The following is a 15611-nucleotide window of genomic DNA, read 5'->3' as shown; positions in this document are numbered from 1 at the left end:
TCTGGCCCTGTGGGTGGCCATCCACCAGGGACTCTTTAGGTGCGATTCCTGCATTGCAGGAATGACCCACAGGGTCCCCTCTAATTCTACAGTTCTGCGATTCTATAATCGCCCCACGAGTTGGGCCCACAATCTTTCCCTTTTGCCCCGTTCCTCCTGCGGTGGTTCCTTCCTTCCTCACCTGTGGAATGGGCGCCGGGTGCCCGTAATGAGAGGAGATCCCTGGTTCCATTTTGATGGGGTGCATTTTTTCCATGGCAGTTGTGCTGGTCGTCGTGCTGGTGCAGGGGGCAGAGCTGACGGACGAGGGGAGGCTGTCGCTACTGGCGGACCCTGGGCATGGCAGAAGAGAAGGGAGAAGACAACAATGCGTTAAACTAGGTCTGTCTTAAGACTGTGCCAGATTCTGTTGTGGTCAATTGTTTTCATCCGGGGGTGGGGGTGGGGAGCCCTTCGATTTTTTTGCAAAGATAGCAAACTGCACATCTGGCGGCTCTCCCTTGGGCTTTTAGCACTGCAGCTCAAGTCCTCTGGAATCAGCTGAAATTACATAAATTGCAATGTTGTGATGTTCAGGGGCCTCAGAAAGATGTTTATGGATCATTTATGGAATATTAGTTGTGTGGCGCAATGGGTTTTGCTGTTAACCAGAAGGCTGGTGGTTCGAATTTTCAGTTTTACAATTTAGAATACTCATTTAAACAACCTTAAAATATCAGTGACTTCTCTTCTTCTCTTTCCATGGTTTATTTTGCATCCCATAGATCCCTGCGCATTTTACATAAACTAAACCATTCAGTATTCCACGATTACATTCATCAAAACTTATTCACACGGTTGACTTTATCTAAATGCTGCCAACCTTTTTCAATTGTACACAGTCCCCCCCCACCCATGCACAATAAACATTTTCCAGTCTTTTCTAAATGTATGTTCTTCTTGTTGACGTTTAGAAGACATCTGAAGGCAGCCCTGTTTAGGGAAGTTTTTAATGACTGATGTTTCAATGTATTTTTAATCTTTTGTTGGAAGCCGCCCAGAGTGGCTTTGTTAATTTCATTGTGCACAGGTTGTACATTGACAATAAAGGTATTATTATTATTATTATTATTATTATTATTATTATCAGATGGGTGGGGTATAAATAATAAACTATTATTAGTAGTATATTATTTATATGTTGAGTCGGCAAGTTGCGCATATTCCATCAGCTTAAATTGCCACTCTTCTTTACAGTGGCACCTCTGGTTGCGAACGGGATCCATTCCAGAGGCCCGTTCACAACATGAAAAGAGCACAACCCACAGTGGCACATCCGTACATGCGCGGGTTGAGATTCACCGCTTCTGCACATCCGCGTGACGTCATTTTGTGCTTCTGCGCATGTGCGAGCGGCGAAACCCGGAAGTAACCCTTTCCGGTACTTCCGGGTCACCGCGGGACGTAACCTGAAAGAACGTAACATGAAGCGGACGTAACATGAGGTACGACTGTAGTTGGGACTAAAATTCTATGGTTCTGTGATCTGTACAAATTGTTTCATTGTTTCTGACTTGGGCTGTGAAGTGGTATACAGTGGTGCCTCGCAAGACGAAAAGAATCCGTTCCGTGAGTCTCTTCGTCTAGTGGTTTTTTCGTCTTGCGAAGCAACCCCATTAGCGGATTAGCGGATTAGAGCTATTAGCAGTTTAGCAGCTATTAGCGGCTATTAAAGGCTTAAGGGAATAGCGGATTAGCTGCTAAAAGGCTATTAGCAGCCTAGTGCCTTAGAAAAAGGGGGTGGGGAGCGAAAAAAAAACCCCCAGGAATCGCAAGACATTTTCGTCTTGCGAAGCAAGCCCATAGGAAATTCGTTTTGCGAAACACCTCCAAAACGAAAAACCCTTTCGTCTAGCGGGTTTTCCGTCTTGCGAGGCATTCGTCTTGCGGGGCACCACTGTATACATTTTGCGAAACAAGCAACACTGCAGTCACCTGTTGGCGTCTTGGATTTGTTTAAATTCTTCGGTTTCCGCTTCCTGGTCTGGATTCCTTCCTTCCGCATTGCTAAAGGCCTCGGGACCTAAGGAGACACCAACCTTTTAGAGCATGCACAAAAACCCAGGAACATGAACCCCTCCCAATATTACAACAGTCCATGGCTAACGGGAGTTGGGCTGCAAATCCAGGAATTGAGGCAGAACTGTTTCGTAGCAGGTTTTCATCTCACTGAAAGGAAGACAATCTATGAACATCTGAACGTAAGAAGTGCTTGCAGGATCTGACCAAGGGCTCATCTAGTCCAGCATCCTTTTCCCACAAGGGCCAACCAGATGCCTATGGGAAACCCACAAGCAGGATTCGAACCCAAGAGCCTTTTCTCCTCCTGTGGTTTCCAGGCAACTGTATTCAGAACCATTGCTGCTTCAAACTGTGAATTGCAGAGCATGGTCGCCGTGTCTAGAAGCCATCAACATCCCTCTCCTCTGTGAATTTTGTCTAATCCTCTTTCAAAGCCATCTAGCTTGATGGCCATCCTGTGGCAGGGAGTTCCACAGTATTACCGTATTTTTCGCTCTATAGGACGCACTTTTCCCCCTCCAAAAATGAAGGGGAAATGTGTGTGTGTCCTGTGGGGCGAATGCAGGCTTTTAAGCAGCTATCCGCAAGCCTTCAGAGCGCTCCGAAGGCTTGCGGATAGCAGCCTGCAGGCTGCAACCAACTGCCACTGCACTCCCTGGGCTTCAGGCAGGTATCCACAAGCCTTCTGAGCGCAGCAGGAGTTCCCGCTGCACTCGGAAGGCTTGCGGATAGCTGCCTGTTTTGGGGCCTGGGGTCAGGGGAAGCTCGGGCTTCCCCCGCCCCAGCCCCCCGGCTGGAGAGGTTGCGCGTGGCTAAAGAGGAAGCCAAGACAGCCAGCGGGATGGATCCTGCTCGCTGTCTTGGCTTCTTTGCTCTTTGGGGCTGGGGGGGAAAATACTTTTATTTATTTATTTCCCCCCCTAAAAACTAGGTACGCCCTATGGTCTGGTGCGCCCTATGGAGCGAAAAATACGGTAACTGTGCACTAATTGAATAAGTGTTTTTTTTTTTCATTTTATGGCCGAACAAAATTAAATAGTTCCACAACGCATGTCACGCCACAGAGAAAAGCCAAGCCCGGGCAGTAGTTCCATGGTGCCATGTACACTACATATTCCATGTTCCAGAGAGACTGCAAGATGTATGTTCTTCTTTGGTGTGCTGCTCTTACCTCGTGGAGGGAGGGTGAGGAAACAAATGGAAGGACTGAACAAAATAAAATAGTTCCTCAACGCACAGGAAAAGCCATTTTCGTACACTACATATCCCATGCTCCAGAGAGACTGCAAAATGAATGCTCTGCTCTTACCCCGTGGAGCTTCATGTATAAACCGCAGGCGTTACAGACCGGCTCGCCTTCTGCATTCCGGCGCCACAGCGTGGTCGTAGTGGTATGACAATTGGCGCATGAGAGCCCGATCCGACGGGAAGCCGACTGCGGGAACAAGGGTCGGAAGCGAGAACAAATGGCTGTTAACTCACCAGTGGCCTTGGACAAACCATTCTTATTTAAGAATACCTAAAGTCTGCAGAGGTCGGGTTCCTGTCTGTGGTCACCTCTAGATCGCACACAACCCCTGTTCTAAAACAGCTGCTGGTTTGTTTCTGGGCCCAATTCGAGATGCTCACGGTTTGGGTTCAAAGCCCAAAATGACTCAGGCCCTAAGCATCTGAGAGACCGGGTCCTTCCCTACAGATCCCCTCAGGTATTAAGATCCGCAGAGGGGGGCCCTTGGTCTTTCCTTCACCCTCAGAAGCTCAGCCAGAGTGGCGTAGGACAGGGCCTTCTCTGCAGCGGTCCCTAAGTTGTGGAATTCCCTCCCCACAGAGGTGCCTCTGGCTTCTTCACTACACAGCTTTTGTGAATGCTGAAGATGCAACCTGGATAGCTCAGTTGGTTAGAGCATGGTGCTGATAATGCCAAGGTTGCAGGTTCGATCCCCTTACGGGACAGCTGCATTGCAGGGGGTTGGACTCGATGATCCTCAGCGTCCCTTCTACCCTAACCTTGGAAATCTGAGACGTGTGTTTTCAGAGCCCACCCTATTCCTGCCCTGCAAGCCCTTACAAAAGGCGTTACTCAGAATGTCAGTTTGCACGACCCACTAACAAGGCAATAAAACAACGCAGCAACCATCAATTGCACGTTCCTCCAAAATCCAATGAAAACTAGTTTAATTAATTCAACAAAACTGATGAACTTGATCCAGGGATGTTCAGAGTCTTGATAGTCATTTACATCTCCAGCAACTGCCTGCTGTCTTTTTTACTTTACTTTTTACTGTGTTCAAGCATCTTAGCGCCTCCTAGGTAATCCCGCCGCCACTAGGGGGCGCTACTGTCCACGTTGGGAACCTTTGTATTAAATCGGGTCCTCCCTTAAAGAGGGCACGTATTGTGGTGAGACCTGGAAACCGACTCCCTGTGTTGTGGGTGGGAACGATTGGTCAGCCACAACACCCGATTGGTAGGTCCCTCGTAGCTGGGTGCAATCTGGCCAATGGGACACAGTCCAAACGGTTCGAGGGACCTATTTATACCCAAGCACGTGACCCAGAGCTTCCTCTTTCAGCGCGTGCATCAGAACACCCGCCCACCTCTCCCAACTTTTAGGGCTTTGCGCTTGACCTTGCTATGCCGTCGTGTGTCGTCTGTCGTTGGGGCAGGGGCACGGCAGGAATTTCCCCCACTTGGCTGATTGGCTGGTGCCATTTGGGTTTCGCCTGCCGCGTAGCAAATCGTCACAACTTGTAAGGTTGCGGATAGGCACAGGTTCAGGTGATAGGGATGGGAGAACGCTCTCGCCATCCCTATGTGAAGGGTATTCTGTTAAAGGAATCCAGGGACTCAATGGTTTGGTAAACCCCTGAGAGGGGGTTGTGCCCGTGCCTGAGTCCAGGGGGGCATTTGGGTGGCGGAGATAGACTGTGCCCGGCTTTCCGCTTATCCAGATGTTCACCCTTGGCTGACCTGTGCTGGAACCCTGGGTCAGCGCTACCTGCATGGCAGGGAGCTAATCGAACCAGAGCCTATGCAACCAGTCACTTTCTGTAATCTATAAAGTTGTGGCCTAAATTCTGCCAAAACCCAAAATTTGAGTCAAGAGTGAATTTATTTCGGGGGGAGGTTTCTGGGTCTGAACACGCAAAAATATAGCAATCAATGATGCAATATCATAAACAAGTGAATAGGAATTTCTAATTCACCGCCAGCAACTGAGATCGCGCTTCCGGGCTGAGTTCAGAGATGGCATCCTAGGCTTCCGTTTTCTTACCAGCCTCCTCTGGGGTTTGATCAGCGGTCGGTTAATGCCGTTTATCTTGTGGTAGAGACCGCAAGCGTTGCACAGGTAATGGCCGGTCCCGTCTCTCCGCCACAGCGGGGTGGACATCGCTCCGCAGTTGACGCATTCCCGGCCTTCGGAGTAATCGTCATAAAAATCTGCAGGAGCAAGAGGGAAAGGGGGAGAGAAACAGGAAGCAAAAGTTGGTCTCGCAGAATCATAGAGTTGTGGCATTGTAAGGAACCCTCTGCGATGCAGGAATACAGCGAACGTATCCCTGACAGATCCAACCTCTGCTTAAAAACCTCCAAGGAGTCCACCACATCCTGAGGTAAACCGTTCCACTGTAAAACAGCTCTTACTCTCAGAAAGCTTTTTCTGATGTTAAGTCAGAATCATCTTTCTCGTACAGTGGTACCTTGGTTCTCAAACGTAATCTGCTCCGGAAGTCCGTTCCATAACCAAAGCGTTCCAAAACCAAGGCACGCTTTCCCATAGAAAGTAATGCAAAATGGATTAATCCGCCTGCGCACACGTGGGTTGCGATTCGGCGCTTCTGCGCATGTGCAAACCACAATTTAGCGCTTCTGCACATGCGCGACCCCGAAATCCGGAAGTAACCCATTCCAGTACTTCCGAGTTTCGGCAGGTCCGTAACCCGAAAAAACACAACCTGAAGCGTCTGTAACCCGAGGTATGACTGTAAAGCAAAATGCATTAATCCGTTCCAGACTTTTAAAAACAATCCCTAAAACAGCAATTTAACATGAATTTTAGTATCTAACGAGACCATTGAACCATAAAATGAAAGCAATAAAAAATGTACTGCAGTCACACAATCAATCAATCAATCAATCAATCAATCAGTAGCTGAACTGGGTCCCACACAGTCACTAAAACAAAACTGAAACTGAAAACAGGCAGACCTCAGCATAAACACTCAAAACCGAAGTGTGGCACTGAAAAAAGAAGCGTAACTCTCAAAACAGAGCACATTCGGCTTCTGAAAAAAGTTTGCAAACCAGAACACTTACTTCCAGGTTTGCAGTGTTTGGGTTCTGAGTTGTTTGAGTACCAAGGCATTTGAGAACCAAAGTATCACTGTAATTTGAAGCCTTTGGTTCGGGTCCTACCCTCCAGAGATGGAGAAAACAAGCTTGTTCCCTCTTCCATGGGACAGCCCTTAGGATATTTGAAAGGTCCTTATAGTTAAAGCTATGGTGTTCCCAGTAGTGATGTATGGAAGTGAGAGCTGGACCATAAAGAAGGCTGATCGCCGAAGAATTGATGCTTTTGAATTATGGTGCTGGAGGAGACTCTTGAGACTCCCATGAACTGCAAGAAGATCAACGCTATCCATTCTGAAGGAAATAAGCCCTGAGTGCTCACTGGAAGGACAGATCCTGAAGCTGAGGCTCCAAGACTTTGGCCACCTCAGGAGAAGAGAAGACTCCCTGGAAAAGACCCTGATGTTGGGAAAGATGGAGAGCACAAGGAGAAGGAGACGATAGAGAACGAGATGGTTGGACAGTGTTCTTGAAGCTACTAACATAAGTTTGACCAAACTGCGGGAGGCAGTGGAAAACAGGAGTGCCTGGTGTGCTCTGGTCCGTGGGGTCATGAAGAGTCAGACACGACTAAACGACTAAACAACAACAACAAAATTCTAAAGGCTGAGTACCACACAAGACCTGTTCCTACATTGTACGGAACGGCTCTCCTGATAAGATGATAGATGCATGAGTGCAGATGGGTAAAACATAAGGAGATAAATTTCAAAAAAGTGAAAATCAGTTGAGCTTTTTTTTTCTTGAGCTTTTCTTGGGGGGTGGAGTGGGCAAAATGGTTGCTTTTTTTTTTTGCAGAATCTCCCCCCGGAATGAAGTTTCCACCAATTTATTTAGGAAAATTGCCCCCCGAAAATCAACACTTCCAATACAGACTGCCACATGCCTGGGTTTTCTCAGGCATTGTAGTCGGTTTTCAAAAATTCCGCCTGAATGCCATTTTCCACAGGGCAAATCCCGGCTACGTCCAGGAAACTCTGAATTTATGGGGTCTTATCTTAGGTTAGGTATCCTGATCCCAAAGCTGTACAGTGGTACCTCGGGTTAAGAACTTAATTCGTTCTGGAGGTCCGTTCTTAACCTGAAACTGTTCTTAACCTCAGGTATCACTTTAGCTAATGGGGCCTGCTGCTGCATGATTTCTGTTCTCATCCTGAAGCAAAGTTCTTAACCCAAGGTAATATTTCTGGGTTAGCGGACTCTGCAACCTGAAGCGTCTGTAACCCGAGGTACCACTGTATAGAATCACCAGCTCAAATTAACTTTGCCTGCTTGCTAATGGTGCAGCCACTAGGGGGCAGCATCATCCCAATCTAGGCCAGAAGAACGGACAGGGCAAGTTTCACAGAGAATCAAAGAATTGTCAGGTTGGCAGGGACCCCTAGGTCCTGCTTGCAGGCAAGGCTCCAAGCCGTTCGAGCTCCAAGCTGTTCGAAAACTGAGGTACCAGGGCGAAAAATAAGTTTGTGAGAGACTGGTGGAGGTTTCCTGCTTAAACAAATGTTTCAGACAGCAGAAGAAAAGTCTCAAGGGTGTTATTCCCAGGTGCAGATGTGTAAAAAGTACTGCCCCCCCCCCACTTTTTTTGTTGTCTTTCTGCATTTATTAGAAACTTTTCTCCACATAGAAGCCCCTGGTGGTTTTGTGCATATTTTTAGTACCCAGCTTATTTCTGCAGTTATACATTGCTTTGAAAAAGCTTTTAATACTGAAACTGCGAGAAGGGAGACTGCTTTTGTGCTTCCGTCCTGCTTGCCAGTTTCCCGCAGGTATTTGAGTTACGTCAAAACCCACGCATTGCAGGAATTTGCAATTACACAACCTCTGCTTAAAAGCCTCTGTCCATTCTATCTATTACAAGTGTCCCTGTTTTCCAGGGACAGCCCCAGATTTAAAGAAGCCTCTCCGATTTCTGATTTGATTGCAGAATGTCCCACTTTTCCTTAAAGGTAAATGGACCCCTGACCATTAGGTCCAGTCGTGGCCGACTCTGGGGTTGTGGCGCTCAAGTCGCTTTATTGGCTGTGGGAGCCGGCGTACAGCTTCCAGGTCATGTGGCCAGCATGACTAAGCCGCTTCTGGTGAACCAGAGCAGTGCATGGAAACGCCGTTTACCTTCCTGCCAGAGCGGTACCTATTGATCTACTTGCACTTTGTCATGCTTTTGAACTGCTAGGTTGGCAGGAGCAGGGACTGAGCAACGGGAGCTCACCCCGTCAGGGGGATTCGAACCGCCGACCTTCTGATTGGCAAGCCTTAGGCTCTGTGGTTTAACCCACAGCGCCACCCACATCCTGCCACCCGTGTCCTGCTTTTCCTTAGGACGTCCCTATTTTCATTAGAGAAATATAGGGAGGGTATGGAGTTATGCTACCCCTGAGCCATGGAGATCTGTAGAAGACTTCTGAAGGCAGCCCAGTAAAGGAAAGGGACTTTAAAAAAAAAAAAAGAGATCAATGTTTTATTATGTTTTTATATATGTGGGAAGCTGCCCAGAGTGGCTGGGCTAACCCAGTCAGATGGGTGCAATGCCGGATTTACGTATAAGCTAAACAAGCTTATAGCTTAGGGCCAAAAAATTTACGGGGAAAAAAACCCTGGATGTACGTTTCCAAAATATAAGATAAAAAAATACAAATAAAATAAAACCTACATACAGGAAATTGTTTTGTGTTGTGTAGGCTCCCATGATGTAAGTAATGGGCCCCGCCTGCTCCCTAAAATATCACTGGTTTGCTCATTTCTATATATAGGGTGCCTACATTCTTCATGGACTGGTTGCATGGCAACTCATGCAAATGGCTTTAGATACCTATTAGGTCCATAAATTATCATATAGCATATATTCAACACAAAAAAGTGACAATTGGTTCTTGACAAAGGAGAGCTGGACATATAAAGGGCCCCATTACCTTCAGTAATCAAACCTAAATCCAGCCCTGGATGGGTGGGGTATAAATAGTACAATAACGATAATGATAGTGATAGAATAGGATGTCCCTATTTTCATCAGAGAAATATTGGAGGGTATGCTCTTCTTATGTTATTAGGAAAATAATCCTAAGTGATGCCCCTGCCATCTGATACGCTCTGGATTTATATGCGGCCCAGGATTTATAAGCATGCAGTAACAGAGGGCTGTTTGTGCTGCACACTGCAATTCTTAGGCAGAGCATACATAACGTCCAGGCCCAAGCTGATAAGAAACGCATTTTTTCTTTTCTTTGGAAGAAATTCAGCCTCAGTCCTGTGCCAGACAGAAGCTGGAATCACTTGCAAAGGAGAAAAAAAAACTGGCGGCGGAGCGGAACAGTTTAAAAATAACAGCTGCAGGCCTTGGAGGCTGCAAGGCATCAAATCCTGCCCTGCTAAGTGTGCTGTTGGAATGGACTCGCTCTCCTTTCCAAGATGGGGCAAAGAAGAAGTTGAGATCCACCAAACCAAACATTTGCCCAGCCTAGGGTTACCAGACATCCCCGTTTCCCAGGGATAGTTCCCAGATTTGCGAATAAGTCCCCGGACAAATTCCATCCCTAGAATGTCCCCGGATTTCATCTAATGTCCCCGGGAAACGCAGCAGCGGCAGTCTCAGCAGCCCGGAGCAGTTGGCTCTGGCTGGCTTCAGGAGCTGCTGGGAAGTCCCCATATGATGGTGGTGCAGGGGCTCCAAGATGCAGCTTCCGGGCTGCCTCCACCTTCCCTGACCCCAGCAACTAAGCTGTGAAGGAGGGCTTCATATCACCTATTGGAGCAGCTTCCCAACTCCTACTTGCGTGCAAGCAGGAGCGGGGCAGGTATCTCTCAGGCAACAGGAAGCCTCCCTTCCCAGCTGAGGGGTCCCTGCCCATCCTGCTTGCACGCAAGTAGGAATGGGATTGGGGCTGCTCCGGTGTTGGTGCTGACCTTTAAATTCCTAAACGACCTCGGTCCTGTATACCTGAAGGAGTGTCTCCACCCCCATCGTTCTGCCCGGACACTGAGGTCCAGCTCTGAGGGCCTTCTGGCGGTTCCCTCACTGCGAGAAGCCAAGTTACAGGGAACCAGGCAGAGGGCCTTCTCGGGGGTGGAGCTCGCCCTGTGGAACTCCCTCCCAGCAGATGTCAAGGCAATAAACAACTATTTTACTTTTAAAAGACAACTGAAGGCGGATCTGTTTAGGGAAGCTTTTAATGTCTGATGCTGTATTGTTTTTAATATTCGGTTGGGAGCAGCCCAGAGTGGCTGGGGAAACCCAGCGCGATGGGCAGGGTATAAAGAAATTATTTATTATTATTATTATTATTATTATTATTATTATTCTATAAGAGAGGCATTGCGCTGCCTGAGAGATCCCTGCCCCCTCCTGCTTGCACGCAAGTAGGAGTTGGGATGGGGCTGCTCCGAAAGGCAGTGTGAAGCCTCCCTTCCCAGCTGAGGAATCCCTGTCCCCTCCTGCTTGCACACAAGTAGGAATGGGATTGGGGCTGCTCCGATGGGAAGGGAGGCATCGCGCTGCCCGAGCCTCGCTGCCGCCGCTGCTCTCGGCCCTCCTTCTCCACCTTCCATGCCTGACCCACTGCGCACCGCTTCCCCACCATCACCACCGAAGAACCAATAACTCAGGGGCTGCCCAGGCTCATGGAGAGGGGAGATAGAAACCGCGGAGGAAGGGGAAACGTGACGGTTGAGGTCAAGGCGGCGGCCACCCCTCTGCCACCGCCATCACTGCAGCATCAATGTCCTGAACGTGTAGTAATTAATTAATTAAGTAATTAATTTGCCCAGCATCCTGCTTTCACAGCAACCAGCCAGATGCCTTTGGGAAGCAGAGCACAAGAGCACTCTCCTAGGGCTGCCATATGTCCAGACATAAGCAGAAGACACACATAATATGTGCATGGAGTCAGAACAAGAAACAAATAAATGTTCCGTGAACAGGAATGGGAAGTCACTGTCAAAGATCACTGAAATGGAGGCAGAATGCTTTTCCACACTCAATATCCTACACAGGTGAGATGATGGGTGCTCCAAACATCGCAATAGAATGCTCAAAGCAGCAGACAGCACAGTTCTTCCAGGATAATAAACTGTTTCAATGATAAACCTTCACCAACAAATTAATAGTCACCAAAGGTACATCAAATGGCCATGGATCAGCTATTACTAAACAGCGTACATTTTTTAGTGATAGCTGTTCCATGGTCATGTACTGTCCGCTGTTCATAGTGTTCTGTTTTGCAACACGGGATTTTTTGTGTGTGTATATGTACAGACGTACCTGGGATTTGCCTGTCAAAAATAGCATCCGGGCATCAATCGCATAAATTGGTAAAACATCCGGGAAAACCTGGGCGTATGGCAACCCATGTTGGAAGTCTTCCTTTTTATCCCCCCCCCCCCCCAAATAGCTCAAAAACTCAATTTCTTTTTGGAGAACAACTTATGCGTCCGGTTTTCCACTTTATGAAATATGGCATTGCTGTGCAGGTAGAACATAGTAAAGGTAAAGGGACCCCTGACCATTAGGTTCAGTCGTGGCCGACTCTGGGGTTGCGGTGCTCATCTCGCTTTATTGACCAAGGGAGCCGGCGTACAGCTTCCGGGTCATGTGGCCAGCATGACTAAGCCGCTTCTGGAGAACCAGAGCAGTGCACGGAAACGCCGTTTACCTTCCCGCTGGAGTGGTACCTATTTATCTACTTGCACTTTGATGTGCTTTTGAACTGCTAGGTTGGCAGGAGCAGGGACCGAGCAACGGGAGCTTACCCCGTCGCGGGGATTCGAACTGCTGACCTTCTCATTGGTAAGTCCTAGGCTCTGTGGTTTAACCCACAGCGCCACCCGCTGTGGCCATTGCAATTAGTAGATTAGTGGATTGTCTAATCTTTGGGGAGGCTCTTTTGATGCCTTGGCCAGCTTCTTCTCCCTTTTGCAAAGCCTGGCTAGCTAAAACTTGGGTCAAACTTTGGGGGGTCCAGGTAAGATCTTCTGACACCAAACTGGGAGGGGTGGCTAACACCCCAGAGGACAGGATCACACTTCAAAACGACCTTGACAGATTAGAGAACTGGGCCAAAACAAACAAGATGAATTTTAACAGGGAGAAATGTAAAGTATTGCACTTGGGCAAAAAAAATGAGAGGCACAAATACAAGATGGGTGACACCTGGCTTGAGAGCAGTACATGTGAAAAGGATCTAGGAGTCTTGGTTGACCACAAACTTGACATGAGCCAACAGTGTGACGCGGCAGCTAAAAAAGCCAATGCAATTCTGGGCTGCATCAATAGGAGTATAGCATCTAGATCAAGGGAAGTAATAGTGCCACTGTATTCTGCTCTGGTCAGACCTCACCTGGAGTACTGTGTCCAGTTCTGGGCACCACAGTTCAAGAAGGACACTGACAAACTGGAACGTGTCCAGAGGAGGGCAACCAAAATGGTCAAAGGCCTGGAAACGATGCCTTATGAGGAACGGCTAAGGGAGCTGGGCATGTTTAGCCTGGAGAAGAGGAGGTTAATGGGTGATATGATAGCCATGTTCAAATATATAAAAGGATGTCACATAGAGGAGGGAGAAAGGTTGTTTTCTGCTGCTCCAGAGAAGCGGACACGGAGAAATGGATCCAAAATACAAGAAAGAAGATTCCACCTAAACATTAGGAAGAACTTCCTGACAGTAAGAGCTGTTCGACAGTGGAATTTGCTGCCAAGGAGTGTGGTGGAGTCTGCTTCTTTGGAGGTCTTTAAGCAGAGGCTTGACAACCATATGTCAGGAGTGCTCTGATGGTGTTTCCTGCTTGGCAGGGGGTTGGACTCGATGGCCCTTGTGGTCTCTTCCAACTCTATGATTCTAAGCTCCGCCCCACAGAACCCATCACATGACATGGCTCACGCGCACTATTTGAATGGCAATGGCGTTCAAATATGGGGGGCCCTGGCCCCTGCAGGGACCTCGGTCCCTAGCAGTTGTCTCCTGTGGCAGCAGGTAAGGATTCTTTTCGTGACAAAGGACTCAAAAGGGTCAATTAGAACGTTAAAAAATGCATTATAAAAACGTGACACAAGAGGGCGCCGTAGAGCAGCAGTCCATCTCCAACGATAAGCTGCATTTTTATAGCGTTTTTCATATCAGCGCAGATCCAGCCGCAGTGCCAAACCCCTCACCTGCTTCTTGCAAATTTTAAAAGAGGAGCTGCAGAGGCCATTGGACTCAGAAGCCTGGTTCTCTGTGCCAAGAGCAGCAGGCAAAGGCGTCTCAATTTATGGCTTTCGGCTTCTGGCACCGGCTCTAAATCCTGCCATTATGAGGCCTCTTGACACCGATTCTTTCCCGTGGGTGTCCCAACAACTTGGAAAGGAAATACTTATTCAAGGCAGCAAAGGGTCTGGAGAGCTCCTGTCCAGCAACAGAACAATAGCTGCAGCAGGCAAGCACATTCCATTCAGAAAAGATTTATGTTGCTCTTGGAGCTTTTTAAAAAAACCTCTTTCTGTCGCAGGGAATATTTGCTCTCCCGCTAATTGATGCTTTTGAATTCTGGTGCTGGAGGAGACTCTTGAGAGTCCCATGGACTGCAAGAAGATCAAACCTCTCCATTCTGAAGGAAATCAGCCCTGAGTGCTCACTGGAAGGACAGATCCTGAAGCTGAGACTCCAATACTTTGGCCACCTCATGAGAAGAGAAGACTCACTGGAAAAGACCCTGATGTTGGGAAAGATGGAGGGCACAAGAAGAAGGGGACGATAGAGGACAGTGTTCTCGAAGCTACGAACATGAGTTTGACTAAACTGCGGGAGGCAGTGGAAGACAGGAGTGCCTGGCATGCTCTGGTCCAGGGGGTCAGGAAGAGTCGGACATGACTAAACGACTAAACAACAACAACAACAACAGGAGAGTCAAGAACTCAACACTAAGTTCGTGGAGATCCACAGATGTTGGAAGATTCAGGATGGTTAAAAGAAAGGTCTTCTTCACTCAGCACATAGTTAAATTTTATCTCTGAAAAGTTTTACACGCATTATTTGGGAAGACAGGCAAACTAATGCCAGTGTACTGGAAGAAGCAAAGATCACCAGCGCTGAAGCAATGATTCTTTGACATCAACCTCGTTGGACTGGTCATGTTGTTTGGATGCCTGATTATTGTCTTCCAAAGCAGTGGTACCTCGGGTTAAGAACTTAATTCGTTCCAGAGGTCCGTTCTTAACCTGAAACTGTTAATTTAAGTGGAAAAGATTGGAAAATTTTCAGATGTGATTGATGGAAGTCAAAATTTTTTTTGTATAAGATATGAAATTGTATTAAATGATTGTTGAAAATGATATGTCAAAAACTAATAAATATATATATATAAAATAGAAAGTTGATGCAGGTTTAATAATAATAATAATAATATTTATACCCCGCCCATCTCACTGGGTTTCCCTAGCCACTCTGAGCAGCTTATGGCATATTAAAAACAATTTAATTTGGTTTTAGCCTTTTTGGTTTTTTTAAAAAACTTTTAAAAAGTTGTCAAAATTATTGTCGTTAATTTTTCTTACGGATGATTTTTATCGTTTTATCTTTTTTTTTTGTAAACCGCTTTGAGGTTTTTTCGTTTGGTTGGTTGGTTGGTTGGTTTTTTATGATCTGGCATGGTACAAATGTTATGACATTTGTTAAATAATACAGATTGAATAAATAATAAAATGGCAAATATGAGAAAAATAAAATAGAAATAGACAGCAGAACTCTGTGCAGCAACAGTTTTTATTTGAGGCCCTAATTGCTATTCTTTCCCAATTTCTTCTTAGCCACCCAAGAACCAGAGAAAAAGAGACAGAAAGTACAGTAAGTTTTGGGCAAAAAAAAGAGGAATCTACAGTCCAGCCACAAGAGGGGGTTGGTGAGCTGCTTCCCAGGTACCCAGTTCTGGCACTGATGGGTGGAATCTGCCTGTTCACCCATCAGTTATCTGGACTCCCTTTCATCATCCCAGCTGCTTTCATCTCCAACCTCCTCCCCAATGCCAACGGGCCTTCCTTCATCTCCCCCCCCCCCCCCCCCGCGCTCTGTTTACAGACAGAGGGAAATTTAATATCAACACACCCAGATGGGCAAATCGCCTCGGCGGAAGAGGGATTTGTGCTCTCCTTAAGAGGCTCCGTCTAAACAGATCTCGAGAGGAGTCCTCAAACCCAGAGAAGCTGCTCTTCCTTCGACAAATTGCTACGATAA

At 47.2% G+C, this 15611-nt stretch overlaps 2 protein-coding genes across 2 annotated transcripts in view; both read right to left on the bottom strand.

Annotated features, from left to right (window-relative positions):
• Nucleotides 1–15611, bottom strand: part of BLK (BLK proto-oncogene, Src family tyrosine kinase) — an 819573-nt gene that overhangs the window by 640445 nt on the left and 163517 nt on the right. The gene's annotated exons all lie outside the window — the stretch shown is intronic.
• The window catches only part of GATA4 (GATA binding protein 4), a 67859-nt gene that overhangs the window by 7735 nt on the left and 44513 nt on the right, over nt 1–15611 (bottom strand). Inside the window, exons 3-6 of the mRNA XM_083432734.1 lie at nt 5336–5502; nt 3371–3496; nt 1975–2062; nt 182–333 (exon numbers count right to left, since the gene is read on the bottom strand). Of these exons, the coding sequence (XP_083288860.1) occupies nt 182–333; nt 1975–2062; nt 3371–3496; nt 5336–5502 (533 nt within the window). The remainder of the gene's footprint in view (nt 1–181; nt 334–1974; nt 2063–3370; nt 3497–5335; nt 5503–15611) is intronic.

This window comes from Podarcis tiliguerta, assembly GCF_965153285.1.
Source record: "Podarcis tiliguerta genome assembly, chromosome: 3".
Lineage (NCBI taxonomy): Eukaryota > Metazoa > Chordata > Lepidosauria > Squamata > Lacertidae > Podarcis > Podarcis tiliguerta.
Note: the sequence above shows the minus strand (reverse complement) of the source record. Positions and strands in the feature narration are given on the sequence as shown.